The 17,541-nt window shown below is 37.0% G+C and overlaps 1 protein-coding gene across 3 annotated transcripts; it reads right to left on the bottom strand.

Moving 5' to 3' along the window:
* Nucleotides 1–6,515: 6,515 nt before the first annotated feature.
* LOC107224970 (mitogen-activated protein kinase kinase kinase 7) lies at nucleotides 6,516–17,487 on the bottom strand. 3 transcript variants are annotated; one of them, XM_015665253.2, is made up of 9 exons: nucleotides 17,269–17,483; nucleotides 16,457–16,682; nucleotides 15,800–15,917; nucleotides 15,339–15,668; nucleotides 14,994–15,106; nucleotides 14,376–14,782; nucleotides 14,202–14,301; nucleotides 9,338–9,591; nucleotides 6,516–9,173 (listed from the first exon to the last, which is right to left on the bottom strand). In XM_015665253.2, the coding sequence occupies exons 1-9, from the start codon at nucleotides 17,344–17,346 to the stop codon at nucleotides 9,009–9,011; spliced, it is 1,791 nt and encodes a 596-aa protein (XP_015520739.1). In that variant the 5' UTR covers nucleotides 17,347–17,483; the 3' UTR covers nucleotides 6,516–9,008. The 3 variants fall into 3 exon arrangements, with proteins under 3 accessions (XP_015520739.1, XP_046587447.1, XP_046587440.1); XM_046731491.1 differs by having other exon boundaries at nucleotides 17,250–17,352; XM_046731484.1 differs by lacking the exons at nucleotides 6,516–9,173; nucleotides 9,338–9,591 and adding exons at nucleotides 10,810–10,979; nucleotides 11,145–11,254 and having other exon boundaries at nucleotides 17,269–17,487.
* Between the last annotated feature and the right edge of the window lie 54 nt (nucleotides 17,488–17,541).

Genomic DNA, 17,541 nt, shown 5'->3' with positions numbered 1-17,541 from the left:
ATCGAATCTGAGACCAAAAGTTTTTTGCCCAAAAAAAAAGTAAGGCTAACCCCTTTCCATTTTTGGCGAAAATTTTCGCGATTTTCAAAAGTGCTGGAATTGATTAATTGTGGCACTATTCCGACGTAATTTTGCGAGAGAAATCGATCGGGCGCAGTCCCAATACGCTGCGATCAACGCATCAAAAGTTACGGCCAAAAAACTGGAACCCGAATTTTCGACATTTTTTAGCAGGTGCTTTTTCGGTCGCCATTTCTCTCCTGTTGGTCCTACACTCTTTTCGCTGCGATTTCTGAGTTCCTGAGGGTCCAATTGGTCAGATGAGGGTGATTCAAATCAAATCTGAGACCAAAATTTTTTTGCCCAAAAAAAAAGTAAGGCTAACCCCTTTCCATTTTTGGCGAAAATTTTCGCGATTTTCAAAAGTGCTAGAATTGATTAATTGTGGCACTATTCCGACGTAATTTAGCGAGAGAAATCGATCGGGCGCAGTCCCAATACGCTGCGATCAACGCATCAAAAGTTACGACCAAAAAACTGGAACCCGAATTTTCGACATTTTTCAGCAGGTGCTTTTTCGCTCGCCATTTCTCTCCTGTTGGTCCTACGCTCTTTTCGCTGCGATTTCTGTGTTCCCAAGGGTCCAATTGGTCAGATAAGGGTCATTCAAATCAAATCTGAGACCAAAATTTTTTTGCCCAAAAAAAAAGTAAGGCTAACCCCTTTCCATTTTTGGCGAAAATTTTCGCGATTTTCAAAAGTGCTAGAATTGATTAATTGTGGCACTATTCCGACGTAATTTTGCGAGAGAAATCGATCAGGCGCAGTCCCAATACGCTGCGATCAACGCATCAAAAGTTACGGCCAAAAAACTGAAATCCGAATTTTCGACATTTTTCAGCAGGTGCTTTTTCGCTCGCCATTTCTCTCCTGTTGGTCCTACACTCTTTTCGCTGCGATTTCTGAGTTCCTGAGGGTCCAATTGGTCAGATAAGGGTCATTCAAATCGAATCTGAGACCAAAAGTTTTTTGCCCAAAAAAAAAGTAAGGCTAACCCCTTTCCATTTTTGGCGAAAATTTTCGCGATTTTCAAAAGTGCTGGAATTGATTAATTGTGGCACTATTCCGACGTAATTTTGCGAGAGAAATCGATCGGGCGCAGTCTCAATACGCTGCGATCAACGCATCAAAAGTTACGGCCAAAAAACTGAAATCCGAATTTTCGACATTTTTCAGCAGGTGCTTTTTCGCTCGCCATTTCTCTCCTGTTGGTCCTACACTCTTTTCGCTGCGATTTCTGAGTTCCTGAGGGTCCAATTGGTCAGATAAGGGTCATTCAAATCGAATCTGAGACCAAAAGTTTTTTGCCCAAAAAAAAAGTAAGGCTAACCCCTTTCCATTTTTGGCGAAAATTTTCGCGATTTTCAAAAGTGCTGGAATTGATTAATTGTGGCACTATTCCGACGTAATTTTGCGAGAGAAATCGATCGGGCGCAGTCCTAATACGCTGCGATCAACGCATCAAAAGTTACGGCCAAAAAACTGGAACCCGAATTTTCGACATTTTTCAGCAGGTGCTTTTTCGCTCGCCATTTCTCTCCTGTTGGTCCTACGCTCTTTTCGCTGCGATTTCTGAGCTCCTGAGGGTCCAATTGGTCAGATAAGGGTCATTCAAATCGAATCTGAGACCAAAAGTTTTTTGCCCAAAAAAAAAGTAAGGCTAACCCCTTTCCATTTTTGGCGAAAATTTTCGCGATTTTCAAAAGTGCTAGAATTGATTAATTGTGGCACTATTCCGACGTAATTTTGCGAGAGAAATCGATCGGGCGCAGTCCCAATACGCTGCGATCAACGCATCAAAAGTTACGGCCAAAAAACTGGAACCCGAATTTTCGACATTTTTCAGCAGGTGCTTTTTCGCTCGCCATTTCTCTCCTGTTGGTCCTACGCTCTTTTCGCTGCGATTTCTGAGCTCCTGAGGGTCCAATTGGTCAGATAAGGGTCATTCAAATCGAATCTGAGACCAAAAGTTTTTTGCCCAAAAAAAAAGTAAGGCTAACCCCTTTCCATTTTTGGCGAAAACTTTCGCGATTTTCAAAAGTGCTGAAATTGATTAATTGTGGCACTATTTCGACGTAATTTTGCGAGAGAACTCGATTGGGCGCAGTCCCAATACGCTGCGATCAACGCATCAAAAGTTACGGCCAAAAAACCAGAACCCGAATTTTCGACATTTTTCAGCAGGTGCTTTTTCGCTCGCCATTTCTCTCCTGTTGGTCCTACGCTCTTTTCGCTGCGATTTCTGAGTTCCTGAGGGTCCAATTGGTCAGATAAGGGTCATTCAAATCGAATCTGAGACCAAAATTTTTTTGCCCAAAAAAAAAGTAAGGCTAACCCCTTTCCATTTTTGGCGAAAATTTTCGCGATTTTCAAAAGTGCTGAAATTGATTGATTGTGGCACTATTCCGACGTAATTTTGCGAGAGAACTCGATTGGGCGCAGTCCCAATACGCTGCGATCAACGCATCAAAAGTTACGGCCAAAAAACTGAAATCCGAATATTCGACATTTTTCAGCAGGTGCTTTTTCGCTCGCTATTTCTCTCCTGTTAGTCCTACACTCTTTTCGCTGCGATTTCTGAGTTCCTGAGGGTCCAATTGGTCAGATAAGGGTCATTCAAATCGAATCTGAGACCAAAAGTTTTTTGCCCAAAAAAAAAGTAAGGCTAACCCCTTTCCATTTTTGGCGAAAATTTTCGCGATTTTCAAAAGTGCTGGAATTGATTAATTGTGGCACTATTCCGACGTAATTTTGCGAGAGAAATCGATCGGGCGCAGTCCCAATACGCTGCGATCAACGCATCAAAAGTTACGGCCAAAAAACTGGAACCCGAATTTTCGACATTTTTTAGCAGGTGCTTTTTCGGTCGCCATTTCTCTCCTGTTGGTCCTACACTCTTTTCGCTGCGATTTCTGAGTTCCTGAGGGTCCAATTGGTCAGATGAGGGTGATTCAAATCAAATCTGAGACCAAAATTTTTTTGCCCAAAAAAAAAGTAAGGCTAACCCCTTTCCATTTTTGGCGAAAATTTTCGCGATTTTCAAAAGTGCTAGAATTGATTAATTGTGGCACTATTCCGACGTAATTTTGCGAGAGAAATCGATCAGGCGCAGTCCCAATACGCTGCGATCAACGCATCAAAAGTTACGGCCAAAAAACTGAAATCCGAATTTTCGACATTTTTCAGCAGGTGCTTTTTCGCTCGCCATTTCTCTCCTGTTGGTCCTACACTCTTTTCGCTGCGATTTCTGAGTTCCTGAGGGTCCAATTGGTCAGATAAGGGTCATTCAAATCGAATCTGAGACCAAAAGTTTTTTGCCCAAAAAAAAAGTAAGGCTAACCCCTTTCCATTTTTGGCGAAAATTTTCGCGATTTTCAAAAGTGCTGGAATTGATTAATTGTGGCACTATTCCGACGTAATTTTGCGAGAGAAATCGATCGGGCGCAGTCTCAATACGCTGCGATCAACGCATCAAAAGTTACGGCCAAAAAACTGAAATCCGAATTTTCGACATTTTTCAGCAGGTGCTTTTTCGCTCGCCATTTCTCTCCTGTTGGTCCTACACTCTTTTCGCTGCGATTTCTGAGTTCCTGAGGGTCCAATTGGTCAGATAAGGGTCATTCAAATCGAATCTGAGACCAAAAGTTTTTTGCCCAAAAAAAAAGTAAGGCTAACCCCTTTCCATTTTTGGCGAAAATTTTCGCGATTTTCAAAAGTGCTGGAATTGATTAATTGTGGCACTATTCCGACGTAATTTTGCGAGAGAAATCGATCGGGCGCAGTCCTAATACGCTGCGATCAACGCATCAAAAGTTACGGCCAAAAAACTGGAACCCGAATTTTCGACATTTTTCAGCAGGTGCTTTTTCGCTCGCCATTTCTCTCCTGTTGGTCCTACGCTCTTTTCGCTGCGATTTCTGAGCTCCTGAGGGTCCAATTGGTCAGATAAGGGTCATTCAAATCGAATCTGAGACCAAAAGTTTTTTGCCCAAAAAAAAAGTAAGGCTAACCCCTTTCCATTTTTGGCGAAAATTTTCGCGATTTTCAAAAGTGCTGGAATTGATTAATTGTGGCACTATTCCGACGTAATTTTGCGAGAGAAATCGATTGGGCGCAGTCCCAATACGCTGCGATCAACGCATCAAAAGCTACGGCCAATAAACCAGAACCCGAATTTTCGACATTTTTCAGCAGGTGCTTTTTCGCTCGCCATTTCTCTCCTGTTGGTCCTACGCTCTTTTCGCTGCGATTTCTGAGTTCATAAGGGTCCAATTGGTCAGATAAGGGTCATTCAAATCGAATCTGAGACCTAAAATTTTTCGGCCGAAAAAACGGTAAGGCTAACCCCTTTGTGTGGCGAAAATTTTCGCGGTTTTGAAAAGTGCTGGAATAAATTCTTTCGTGCACTTTTCTGACGTAATTTTGCGAGTGAAGTCGATTGGGTGCAGTCCCAATACGCTGCGAGCAACGGATCATAAGATAAAGCCAAAAAACAAGAACCTGTGGTTTCAACATTCTTTGACTGGTGCTCTTTTCGTCGTCATGTCTCTGCTGTTGGTTCTACGTTGCTTTTACTGCGTTTTCTGAGTTTCATTGGGTCCAATTAGTCAGATAAGGGTCATTCAAATCGAATCTGAGACCTAAAATTTTTCGGCCGAAAAAACGGTAAGGCTAACCCCTTTGTGTGGCGAAAATTTTCGCGGTTTTGAAAAGTGCTGGAATAAATTCTTTCGTGCACTTTTCTGACGTAATTTTGCGAGTGAAGTCGATTGGGTGCAGTCCCAATACGCTGCGAGCAACGGATCATAAGATAAAGCCAAAAAACAAGAACCTGTGGTTTCAACATCTTTTGACTGGTGCTCTTTTCGTCGTCATGTCTCTGCTGTTGGTCCCACGTTGCTTTTGCTGCGTTTTCTGAGTTCCTGGGGGTCCAATTAGTCAGGAAAGTGTCATACGAATAGATTCTGAGACCTAAAATTTTTCGGCCGAAAAAAAGGTAAAGCTAACCCTTTGTGTTTTTGGCGAAAATTTTCGCGGTTTTGAAAAGTGCTGGAATAATTTCTTTCGTGCACTATTCCGACGTAATATCGCGAGAAAAGTCGATTGGGCGCAGTCCCAATACGCTGCGAGCAACAGATTAAGAGGTACAGTCCAAACACATGAAATTTGAACGCAGTTTTCAAGTAGGTGAGGAAAAAAGTCACAAATTCACAGCAACCAAGTGTCAGCTGTTGATTCAACGTGCCCTAATGCTAGTACAAGTGACCGGGTCTATCTTTATCTTAAGCAGAATATGAATAATATTACATCAGATAGTCACTGTCGTAGTAAGTAAGTATATTTCAAATTGTGTGTGAGATTGTATTTTTACTATTTTATGTAACCTGGTTTAAAAGAAATAAATAAACGAATTTTTCGGTATTATATCGTATTGTCTCAGTTATTGGTCCCACGATGATTCAAACACCGTTTTTAGAATCCGTGAGGTCGAATTAGTCTCAGAAAAGTTGTTCGAATGTATTGTGAAACAAAAACTTCTTGCTTCGAAAATCACGAAAAAAGCAATGATAGCTTCATTGAATATTTGCTGAAAATTTGACCATGCTGGATGATACTGGAATCAATTGTTTGATGCACCATATGACGTCATTTTCGGAGCGGAATTGATTGAGCGCAGTCCGAATAAGTTGCGGCCGAAAAACGAAAGACCTCTTTCGTCATTTTTCTGCTTTTTATCCCATTGGCCTTACTTTTTTGACCGAGCAATTTTTAGTCTCAAAATTGATTTTTATGACCCTTTCTAGACTAATTGGACCCTCAGGAGCGCAATCTTTGTACACTAACTTATTACCTGGACTTATTTGAGCACACTGCACCCCATGTTGAATGTATTCTGAAGTTTAGCCAACGTACATTACTACACTTGTGTACAAAAACCCATTCCTGGCTTCTATTATTATCAACATACCAAATAACACATATTTGAAGAATCGAGATATCATCATTTAGCCCTTGCCTGGTGAAAGTTTTGATGATTTTGGATGATGACACTATACTGACGTAATTTTGCGAGAGGAATCGAATGCACGCAATCCGAATAGAATGCTGTCGGCTTTCTTTCCGCGTTACATAAAGGACTTTATTCCCGACTTAATTATATCCACATTATTAACTCGAAAAGTGGCAACCACGTAACTTGCGGGAAATAATTATAAGCGGGATTGTCCTCTTCGTATGCTACCTTTGGTTCATTTTTCAGCATCACAGTTGAGTCGGGAATAAAATACATTTTTCCTAGCGGCACAACGTAATTTTATGATTTTTCCTGATTGACGAAATTGCGTGATAATTCTCGTGTTTTCCAGTCTGATGCCACCGTGATATTTTCTGGTCGTTTTGGTGTCAGATTATTCAAAGCAATAGGGAATGGGGGAGTTTTATCGAGTGAACATCGATATGTAAACTGTGTTTTTATAAATTATACATCACAATAGTACATGAAATGCATCTTTTCTACTAAGAAAATAACTGATTATAAATAGGTAGTTACAAGTATTTCAATTTTTTTGCTCCTCGCAATGTGGAGGGGAAATGTTTTAATTTAGCAACAAAAATAGTGTACTCAAATACCCATAATTAGGTACTCTTCTAACAATGCGCCATATCTTATGCGGTAAGTAGTTTCGTCAATTGCTAGAATATGTCTACAAGCTTTGCTTCTAGGCTGTAATCTTCGGTATCACACCCTGCGATTAGCTGCTCAACGGTAATGTTTACCTTTCATAGTTATTCAAATCGTTTCGATATTTTCTACCGATTTATCTATTGCAAAAGTAAAAGGTTGACAGATATCTGCACGTCATTCTATCACACTCAATCTCATAAATGTATGCAAACAATTAACTGAGTATGGATCAATATGAAAGCACTGTCGGTTTCAGCATTACCAATTATCTGATCTAATGTGCAGATTCAGTTCTAGTACGCAAAAAATGATGTAGCCACTCTTCTCACTTTCCTATGATTCGTTAAGTTCTAGTGATGATTGGGCGTACAAAAAAATATGCATTTATTGTCAATTCGCCGTTTGTAGAGCATTCGAAAATTTCCAAAACAGTCTGCAACTTGTAGAGATAAAAGATACTAAAGCTGATGCTGTTGTAAAAATGAAAGCAAGGGGAAAAGTCTTAAACTTTATAGCTCTTCCTTTACATCAAGTTTTGATACACAGCCCTGTGAAGCGTATTGATTACTATTTATCAATAAGTTACATAACATACGGAAATGTGTTCAGTTTAAGGTATAACATATATCACATATGCGATAAAATATTTTGACTATCGGCATAAGTTATCAGATTTACTTGTATCAAGTTAATAAGAAGAGGGACTACCGAGTATGTACACGTGATTTACAGTCTTTTACACTAACACACGTTCACCGCCCAGCACTTTAGGTACTTTATAATATCTAAAAAGTATGGGAATATGATAGAACAATATCTTCGATTATTTACAACATTCGACTAGAATATTATATGTATGTTACTTCAGTTTAAAAATTTAGCAATACTAAAGCACAGAACGGTTTAAAGTATCCTGTTATTGATTTTTTCTTAAAACTTAAATATACTGGCTGTGCATGAAATGTTTGCAATTTGCGCAGATAAGAAATATCGATGGACAAACTTGAATCACAATCTCAAAACATTCGCTACCTATGATTAACAATAAGTTTGATAAGTTCAATGATTTATAGGAGATACTATTAACATAAATTTATTCGATTTGAGAACAGATTTGTTCATGTTACAGCTGAATAGTATTAATTTCAGAGTTTAAAAGTAGTCCAAACTCGCAGCAAAATGTCGTGGAAGTGATTCAATGGCGTAGTGAGTACAGTTCAGTAACCTCGTCAACGCCTCTTCTATACCTCATTCCAAGCACAGTCTAAGTATTTTTGTCAACTGTATATTTCAAATGAAATTTTTACAACGTATCCGAAATTTCATCTTGAAAACATATGATTTTGTGTGCGTGTGTATGTACGCGCGCGTAGGTATGTATATTAACTACGACAATTTAAATTCTATTTGATTCAATTCTTAAGCGCTGGTTAAAATCATTAATAATTATGTTCAAATCAGTGTATCAAATTTGTATAAATATATAACTAGAAGACATAATATGAAGAATGTATCACTACTAATAAACGTTCATCACTACTCATAAGTTGTTTTCCATACGACGCTTAGGAATTTCTATTTTGTATGATACATTTTTTCCTTACATTATATTTTTTCACCAACTTTGGTTCTAAATGTGATCTTTTCAACTGAGATGTGTATGATTTTTTATATCTTAAGGATATTACTTGATAAATATTGCTGTCAATCTTATCAGGACAAATTTGTGTACCTCCTATACAAAACATATGGAAGATATTGAAAGAGGTGGTGAAAATATAATTCGAAGTTTGATACACCTGATACCATTTGGGTAAATGAATAAAAATTTATTTTCAATTCGGACAAGTTACGTTGCAGATCGTTTTCGATGTATATCTGCTCATTGTAACACTTGATAAATTACTACTAGAAAATATTTATTTGATTTTCCGATATCTCTGAACATTAACTCATTCGCTGGACTTATGTGGGCGCTCTGTACCCCATGTTGAATGTCTTTCGAAGTTTAGCAACGCTGTACTAGTCTTCTGTACAAAACAACCATTCCTGGTTTCTATTATTATAAGCATACTGAATAACACATGTTTGAAGAAACGAGAGATCATCGTTCAGCCCCTTGCCTAAATCAGTCGTCGTTTCTTTGACTCCGATATACATTGAAGGATTATTCTGAGTGATCTTAAATAACGATAAAACTATGTATTTAATAACATATTTCATCAATACGAAGACCTTGGTGCACCTTTCCAAGAATGCACATTCAAGAGAGCCTGGAGGGGTCTTGGCATGGAACGACTACCCAACCATCTTCTCCAGATACTGTAGACCCCATGGCTACAGGCGCACCTCCTGAGCCGCCACCTCGTTGGCCTTTCATGATTTCTAACTGTCTCTTCAAATTCCAGTATAGTTTTACCAAGGATTCCTATTACGAACCAAAATTTTTCAAATATTAGTATTGGTCAAGAACAGCTGCATAAATAAATCTTGTTAGAAATTATAAAACGAATAAAAATTAAAAATATAATAGCAGCAATGAATATAATGGTAGTAAAATCAATATATTAAATAAAATTAAGAAGTACTCACTTTCTCATCTTCCAGCTTACGGAGTTCTTGTTGTTGTCGTAGACTATCAACGCTGAGATTTTTAAGCATCTCATTTTTGTGCTGACCTAAAAGCGCAATTTCTGTTTGCACCTTGAGATACTCTTGAGCAAGTTGCTTATGTTCCTCAAAGATCTCCCGAGATTGTTGACACGTATAATCCGGAGTGAGTGGCCTCAATTCTGCATCCAGCAGCCGATAGACGTTTTCCAAATCTTCACTCGTTGTGCTGCTTCCTAAAATGTAATAATCCTCAATTACGTTTCATCTTAAGGTAATTTCGTCCAACGGAATTCAGTGACAACATGCCGTTTTCATGGAAATCTTCTGTGAACGTATCAACTAACGATGAGTGGTTTAAAAAAGATCATAGTCTCAACACTAACAAGATGCATCATCTACTATGGTAATTAAGCTTCAATTATGCTTTCAATAATCCAGAATCCATGTAGTCGTCATTCGCTAATAGTTAGTTCAACTTCTAAACAATATTTATTAATAACATTTGAATACTAACGTAATAGTACCCAGCAACACTTGAGGGTCTCTGTGCTAACGATATTGGGTAATTCATCACACATATTGAGCAGTGCACAATAATCAGTGCTCGATTTCGTAAATTAATAATTTCGCGTTAACACTGCTTTTCGTTGCAGCATAATCCAATATCACAATTAAAGATTGAAATTCAGAATTGCATCTTCCTTAAGAACGTGTGCTCAAGATCAATTTTTTCTTAATTTTTGCAAATAAGTTTTGAATTCACATTAGGATAAAGAAGAATTTAAAATATGCTCATACGAGGATTATAACTTCCATATCTTTTCAAATGAATATACTTCATGAAAACGTTAGGAAAGCCACATGTTTACAGAGACTGTGCTCTAAGATTATCCTTGGGAGGTGTTCCTCCGCAGGCAGTTCGGTCGCTACTAAACAAATGAGTAGCTATATCGGGGAGGCTGACTCAGCCACACCTGCTAAATGCTGCCCCCCTCTGGCCTTCTTCTTAGGAGTAGGGTTGGTGAAGCATGAGCCAAGAACAAAACATTCGTGCTTTGATTCATCCCCAAGAATTTCTGATCTCTTTGGTCATTTTTGTTACTTTTCTCGCTACTTGCGGTAAAATGAATTCTTTTTTATTAGTTTGTTACTTAATTTAGTATGCGAATGTGAATCTTTTCCAAAACTTCATTGTTGTTTTAGAATTGTAGTGCGCAATAATTGGCATATTTTTTACTTTCCTATTATACTCAAACGTGACTTTATTGACTTGATTGTTGTGACACTTTGATACAAGGATATTAATTATTTCAACTTTTATTAGTATATATATCGAGCATAGAAGGGAATCGGAAAATAATTTTCGTAATTTATAAAATGAACCCATTGAACAGTTAAAAAAAGACAGAAAAGAAAAAACCAATCTGATTAATTTCAATGAGCAGTGTTTATTGAGATGTCCATATTAATCTCATGTAAGTAATATTGGCAAGGAGTCAACTGGCGGTCAGCATTATAAAGTCCTCTGAATCCCTGACTTTTATGCAGATTTAATGCGTCGGATTTTCCAATAATACTGCAAAATTAGGTAATGCGTTGCGTTCGTCTCAGAAGTGTATTCCTATGAAGCACGAATCAACTACTGTATAGTTTTACTAACTAAAAAACAGCTGCATTAAATTCAAATCAAGCAAGCACAAAATGTATAGAAGTCGTTAAGAAATCAAGATGATTCTTTAATCATAAATACTGGAATAATGATAGCGGATTGTAAAAAACTTATTACCGAATTTTTTGCAAAAAGGTACAAAGATAGGTCTTCTTCTGATGTATCGCAATTGATTATGTACAACAGCTGCTTGAAGATTCGGAAAAAATAGTCATGAAGGCGTTGGGCTATAAAAATAAAAGTATGTTTCAGCAACAAGGGTTAGCATCTTCTACTTTTATTTTACATAACTCTTGAATCTCTATATGTATAAAAAAGTCTTATAATTTTGCGAAAAGTGGTGGCTATTGATCGTCAGATAAAATGAATTCAGTGCATTTTGTTATGGCATGTAGAAATATGACTAAGGCAAATGTGCTGCAGTACTTTCAACATTAATCTAAGCTTTGTGAGCAACAAGAACATAAAAAAATTCTGAAAATTACAGTGTGGTATGAATTCATCCCACGGGATTTATCTTGCAGAACAGGGAAGTCATTTAGTTGACACTTGACAGCGTGTATCGTCTATATATACATATATACACACATACTCACCCACACTCATATATATATATATATATATATGCATCTGTACTATATACATGAGACTCAGCAAGAGTGTATTTTAGATGAGTCAACATGCCTTGGTATTCTGAGCCTAAAATATACTTCATGCTCACACACTTGCTTGTATGTGGTTACACACGTGGCGGGAGACCTATATTACTTAAGATTTCCTTTGTCAATCACATTTGTCATTAAATTAGGGTGAATTTTTTTTTTCTCTTAATTACTACATCAGCTTGTTCTAGGCTTTGAAAATGTCAAACAATCTGAAAGTACACTACAACATACAGGTGGAATCTGATAGAATTTGACATTAGCATAATCATGAAAGGAGACATTCAACAAAATAAATTTTCATCGAACGAAGGTGAATTTAATTGAAAAAACCTGACAGGGACCGGTGATCTGATTGCAGCTATGAATAGTGCGGGACGTACTCTTATTAGGGGGCTTGTGTTGGCAGACAGTTTGGTGTCACCAGTATGTACAGCATGGCAGAATAAACGAACAGATACATCATTTTCATTAATGGGAAACTGAATTAAAATTTGGAGTATTCAATTTTCTGTTTATAAAATTCAAACTTTTTTCCTGAATAATACCACATAACGATATCTTGTTGTTCAAATGAGTTGCAGAGTTATGCATAAATTCGCATCATTCCGATTATCTCTACATCGTGTAGCTTTGTGTACTTCATAGTTTATTAGTTTATAGAGCCGATGATAACGAAGTACATGGTCAGTTTATTTCAGTTACTTGTTGCGGCATTGTCTCGGTGTCGTTCACCCCTCATGTCCCCACTATATACCCCTGACGTTGTACAGGCTACAAGTGCAAGTATGAAGAGTATGACTCGCAACTGATATTCTCAGCAATAACATTATTTTGAATAGCCATTTAGAGTAAGCTAATCAAGTAAAAAATAGTCAGTGTCAATCTTGACTAGGCTTGTTTTAAGTTTGAGTTCCTTGTTATTATAATGTGATTACAAATAATTACTGACGGATGTTCTTTAACTTATTCTGCTTACCTAAGATAATGTAAATTTAAAAATGTTTTTGTATGGATAAAGTGTAGTAAAATAAATATTAACAATGCACTAGCAAAAATTATCTCTCGGTCTTACTATGCACTAATTGCAGTTGATAGTTAAGAGTTCTTTTAGAATGAAAAGTAGAGTACGAACTTAATTCGTATTCCAAGATCTAAGTATCTGCGCAGTCGACTAAGCTACCAAGCTTTCAGGCTCTATGACACATCTGTTAGGCTTTCACACGCGCACAGATGCAGTCTCAGCACACGTACACGGGGTGTCTTAGAGGCCAGACATCTGGGGACCAGCTTCTGTTTTATCCTTACTTAATGCTTGCCCTGTATTCTGGCTATTTATGTTTGTATCTTTGCGTTGAGTCACGCCATGGGCTTTTATGTCAGGGATATGTAACCGAATTATTTTTCCAAACCACATACCAATTTCTCACACTAATGACCAAAGTGTCCAGAGACCGGATAGTTTAAAAATCTTCATGGACTTTCAGACTCTACGATAGAAAGAGTCCTTTGGTCTCGGTCAAAATTCCCTGATTTTTATTATACTTTCGAGTGGAGCCAAAATTTTCTAAATATCTGTAGAATGGAGTGAATCAGAAAAAGTTTTTAAATAAATAGTTGGTTGTGTAAATACATCTGTTCCCGATTGTACTGTGAAAAGATCCCGCCATAAAGAGATCAAAGATAAAAAATTTGTGCAGTTATTGGATTTAAAAAAACTGTTTATGATTCACAATATATTATGGTATCTGGGTATTCTAGGATTTTGGCGTTTGGTATTTAAGGTACATTTTAAATGACGCAAATTCAGTTTATCTTAATGTCAATGTGAGAAATCTAACTTTAGGTGATTTAGGAAAAGATTCTTCATTCTATAATTTAAATCGATATACACTTTTGTATCGAATTTTCTCATTATTCAATAAACAATTATTTTTTAGTGCTTTATAATTAATGTATTGATGGAATATATGGCATGGAATCAGTAGCTAATAAATAATTATTATTGTTTCGGGCAATTGTTCATAATAATTCGGCTTATCTAGTGGATATTGCGTGAGATCAAAATGTTGGAACGAAATTGTTCATGCACGAAACTTAATTACGACCGAAAAAGTGACTTCAGAGACCATTTCTGGAAAAACGTGACTCCTTTAAAAAAAGTGACTGACTACCAGCTCTGTGATATCACTCTAACTTTGAATATGAGCTAATTTCTTATTCTACTATATTATTTTCCAAGTATACCTTTGAATGTATACCTTTGTATAAATCGTACATGAGTTTTTGTTGTTACATCGAAATCAAAACGATGCATGTATCTTCAGAATAATAAGGTATCTTTTGCTGCTAACTGATTTAACTTAGGCATTTGACGAAAATTCAATGGATAAAACAAAGTGGGTCAAGTTCAGAAGCTCACTCTAGTAAATATGAAATACGATATTTGCCAAACTCATATGATTTCAAATGAAATAAATGTAGAATCGTAAAAAAATTCTGAACTTCTTACCTTGAGGAGTTTTATGTGTCTTTGGAACCATTTTGTCCAATCCCGCCATGTTACGTATCTCCCATGAAGAGTCATCGGATGTGGTTAAATCCCAAGAATTCTGAAAATGGGCATCATAAAATAAATAAGAATCAACAAATTTGACAAGTAAACCCACATATCGCGACTACTTACTGGATTACACTCTATCTGTATCGGCGAAGTATAGTCGTTTAAAACTGATGGTGATAGTCTGGTTCGTTGAGTCACAGGTATACCTCTAGGAGGTCTTTGTGGCGTGAGATCTGTTTTACCGCCAGTTTGTGAGTTGGGCTTAGAATTATTCTGAAGTCCAAGGAACTGTGTTCCAGCTTGGTTCAGCCTAGGTGTGAGGTACCCTGTGTTACATTCAGTCTGCGGTACCTGAGACTGTGACGAGCTGGTTTCTGGTTGTGTAAATTGAATGTCAGACATAACTTGATTGTCTGTTGGCGTTGGTGTCTGATTTGTACCATTGCTTACAGAACCATTGATTTGTGAGTTTAAGGTACTCGGCATATCCAATGTGTCATCAGCACCATCTTCCTCATCCATTTCACTGCCTGAAAATTACCATGAAAATGCAAAATTCTTTACTGTACAGGTTACTTGGATTTTGTATTTTGTATGAAATAGCATTTACTATAATAATGATTTGTTTTCTCTACTAAAAAACCCTCATAAGACGTAATTTTTTCATAGTGCGTTCTTATCATCTTTTTTCGTTTTTGATAATCTTAGTTTAAGAAGTGTCTATGGAGGTTTATAACATACTTAAAGAATATTCAACAGGATCCAATTGACCGTTGAAGAACTCTGAAAGAGTGGTCATAATTTGAACAACTTCATCCATTGACGGTCTCTCTTCTGGAACTTTTTTCCAACACCTAAAAGCAACAAATAAAAATGAGAGAAAGTTAATATAGAGAAAAATAGGAATTACAGATTAAATTTTGGCATAATGAGTAACAGTCGAACTCTACATCAAACACACACGTTCATGTCAAGTGGATTTATGACTGGACAGTACCATAAAGTACCATAAGATATTGAACTGTGTTCGAAGATTTTTTCTTAGTGTAAATAGGAAGATGCTGTAACAAATTAATATTTACTCACCGGGTCATAAGGTCTTCTATCGGTTTAGGACAACCATCCATCAACGGAGGCCTCTGCCCAATATGCACAGCCCACATAATTCTGTATGCAGAACCACCAATGTCGTCGAATGGCTTTCTACGAGATAAAATCTCCCACAAAATAACGCCCCAGCTAAACACGTCACATTTTTCTGTATACCGCGATCCTTCAAAGACTTCAGGCGCCATCCAAGCAGCAGAGCCTTTGTTATTGGTCATGTAAGTATTCAGATCGCAGGCTGTTCCAAAATCACAGATTTTCAGAGTCTGACCACCCAGGATGAGAAGAAGATTAGGAGGCTTCAAATCTCTGTAAAGTTTCCAATAGTCAAGGTTATAGTGTCTGATAGAATTTCAATTATGTCCATGTTTGAAAGTGAGTGGCTCTTAGAAACACAACAACATGTGCATAGCTATGTAATGATTAAATATTTGACCAACCTGTGAATTAATGGTTTTGGCTTCATGTTGTGAAGATAAGCAACCCCACGAGCACACTGGAGTGCCCAACTCATTGCATGGCCTGCTGTGTAGTAAGGTTGTGGATTACAATGCAACACTGTAACATTAACACATTATAGTTATAAAATATGTGTGTATTGTAAAGAAATTTTTTTTAAAAAAGCAGAAAAAGTATCAATTCTCAAAAGATACGTACACAGCTCGAATGTAAATGGAAGAATAAAGCAGAGAAAGTATCATTCACGTATAATTATTAGAATGATGGGACAGAGCAGCCTTAAAGTGAAATTTGAAAACTCAGTAATGTATGCTGTATTTTGCAGATCATTGGTGTTTTATATTCAGGCACTGCATTACTCCTATTTCATAGATAAGGTATCAAGTAAAACCACTACATTTGTTTAAACATACTGGGTTGTACTCAACAACCAAAATTATTTCAAGCAACTCTATTCGCAATTGATTAAATAAAGAAATACCATGATGTGATACTTCTGAAATAATACTTATCATTTACAAAGTAAATCATTTTTTAGGATGCATGGTCATTTTTTGGATATGTGTATATTTCACAAATCATTAGCTGGATGTTAGTTTGAATTAACACTAGTGTACTATAAATTTTCAATTACTTGCCATTATATAAAGAGCCACCCTCAGCATACTCCATAACTAAACAAACTGGATTTTTTGTACATGCACCATAGAGTTTAACAATATTAGGATGTGCTACTCTGGATAGCTGGCGCACTTCGACGGTGAATGCCTTCCTCTCTCCCTCAGAGTTTATGTGTTTCACCGCCACATACTGACCTCTCCATCGTCCTTTCCAGACAACTCCAAAGGAGCCTTTCCCAACAATCTGTTATCAGAAACAATTACTTTTTTACTTTACTGTATTAGTTAAAGGAAGTTGGATCGCTGACATAAAATGTCTAAACAAATCATGAGGCGCGTATCAAAGCTGATTAGATGAATTTGATTACACAGCAATGGCTGATATCTCTTTGTAAATAAATGTTTTAATTTTAACTAACGTTAGCTGATCTATAAAGCTTGTTCGTTGATATTGTATAAATCAATTCACTCTCTTTTACAAACGCGAGTTCTATGCACGTCAATAATAATGTTTACTGATGAATAACGGTGAGCAACAGCCCGAAAGTGGATGGACATATTAACAGTCAGGACTCAGTTGATTGATCGAGATAAATAATTGAGTGAAAAAAATATTCATGTATGTTTATAGAGACCAAAATGTTTTGGAGACGAAGATGTTGTGAGGTTATGTTTTCGCAATAGATTTTTATACGAGGTTCATTGATACGATATGGAATTTTACGAGTGCTATTTATTTAAGGGTAAGTTATTTGCTACAAAATGACAATTTGGTGAGGGTAAACATAATGAAAATGTGCGATTTTCTTACACAGATATCACAAGATTACCTCCTGTGTTTCAATTTCATTGTAGTTAATTTCTTCAACAAACTGTTGCTGATGGCCAGTTCCTTCCTTGCTCGCCATCACATACCGTCCGCATCACATTATTTTCAGGCCGCATTTACCCAGCTAACGCAAATTTTTCACAAATATTTATTTGAACTGGCATTCAAATTGTTTCGCCATTTGCCATTTTTCGTCTTTCTACCGACGTGTTTGCGTTGTTTTGAGACGAAGTGGGCGTTCTGTAATACAATTGGTCAAAGATATCAAACCTGC

This window comes from Neodiprion lecontei, chromosome 1 (assembly GCF_021901455.1).
Source record: "Neodiprion lecontei isolate iyNeoLeco1 chromosome 1, iyNeoLeco1.1, whole genome shotgun sequence".
Taxonomy (NCBI): Eukaryota; Metazoa; Arthropoda; class Insecta; order Hymenoptera; family Diprionidae; genus Neodiprion; species Neodiprion lecontei.
The sequence above is the reverse complement of the archived record's forward strand: the minus strand, read 5'-3'. Positions and strand labels throughout refer to the sequence as shown.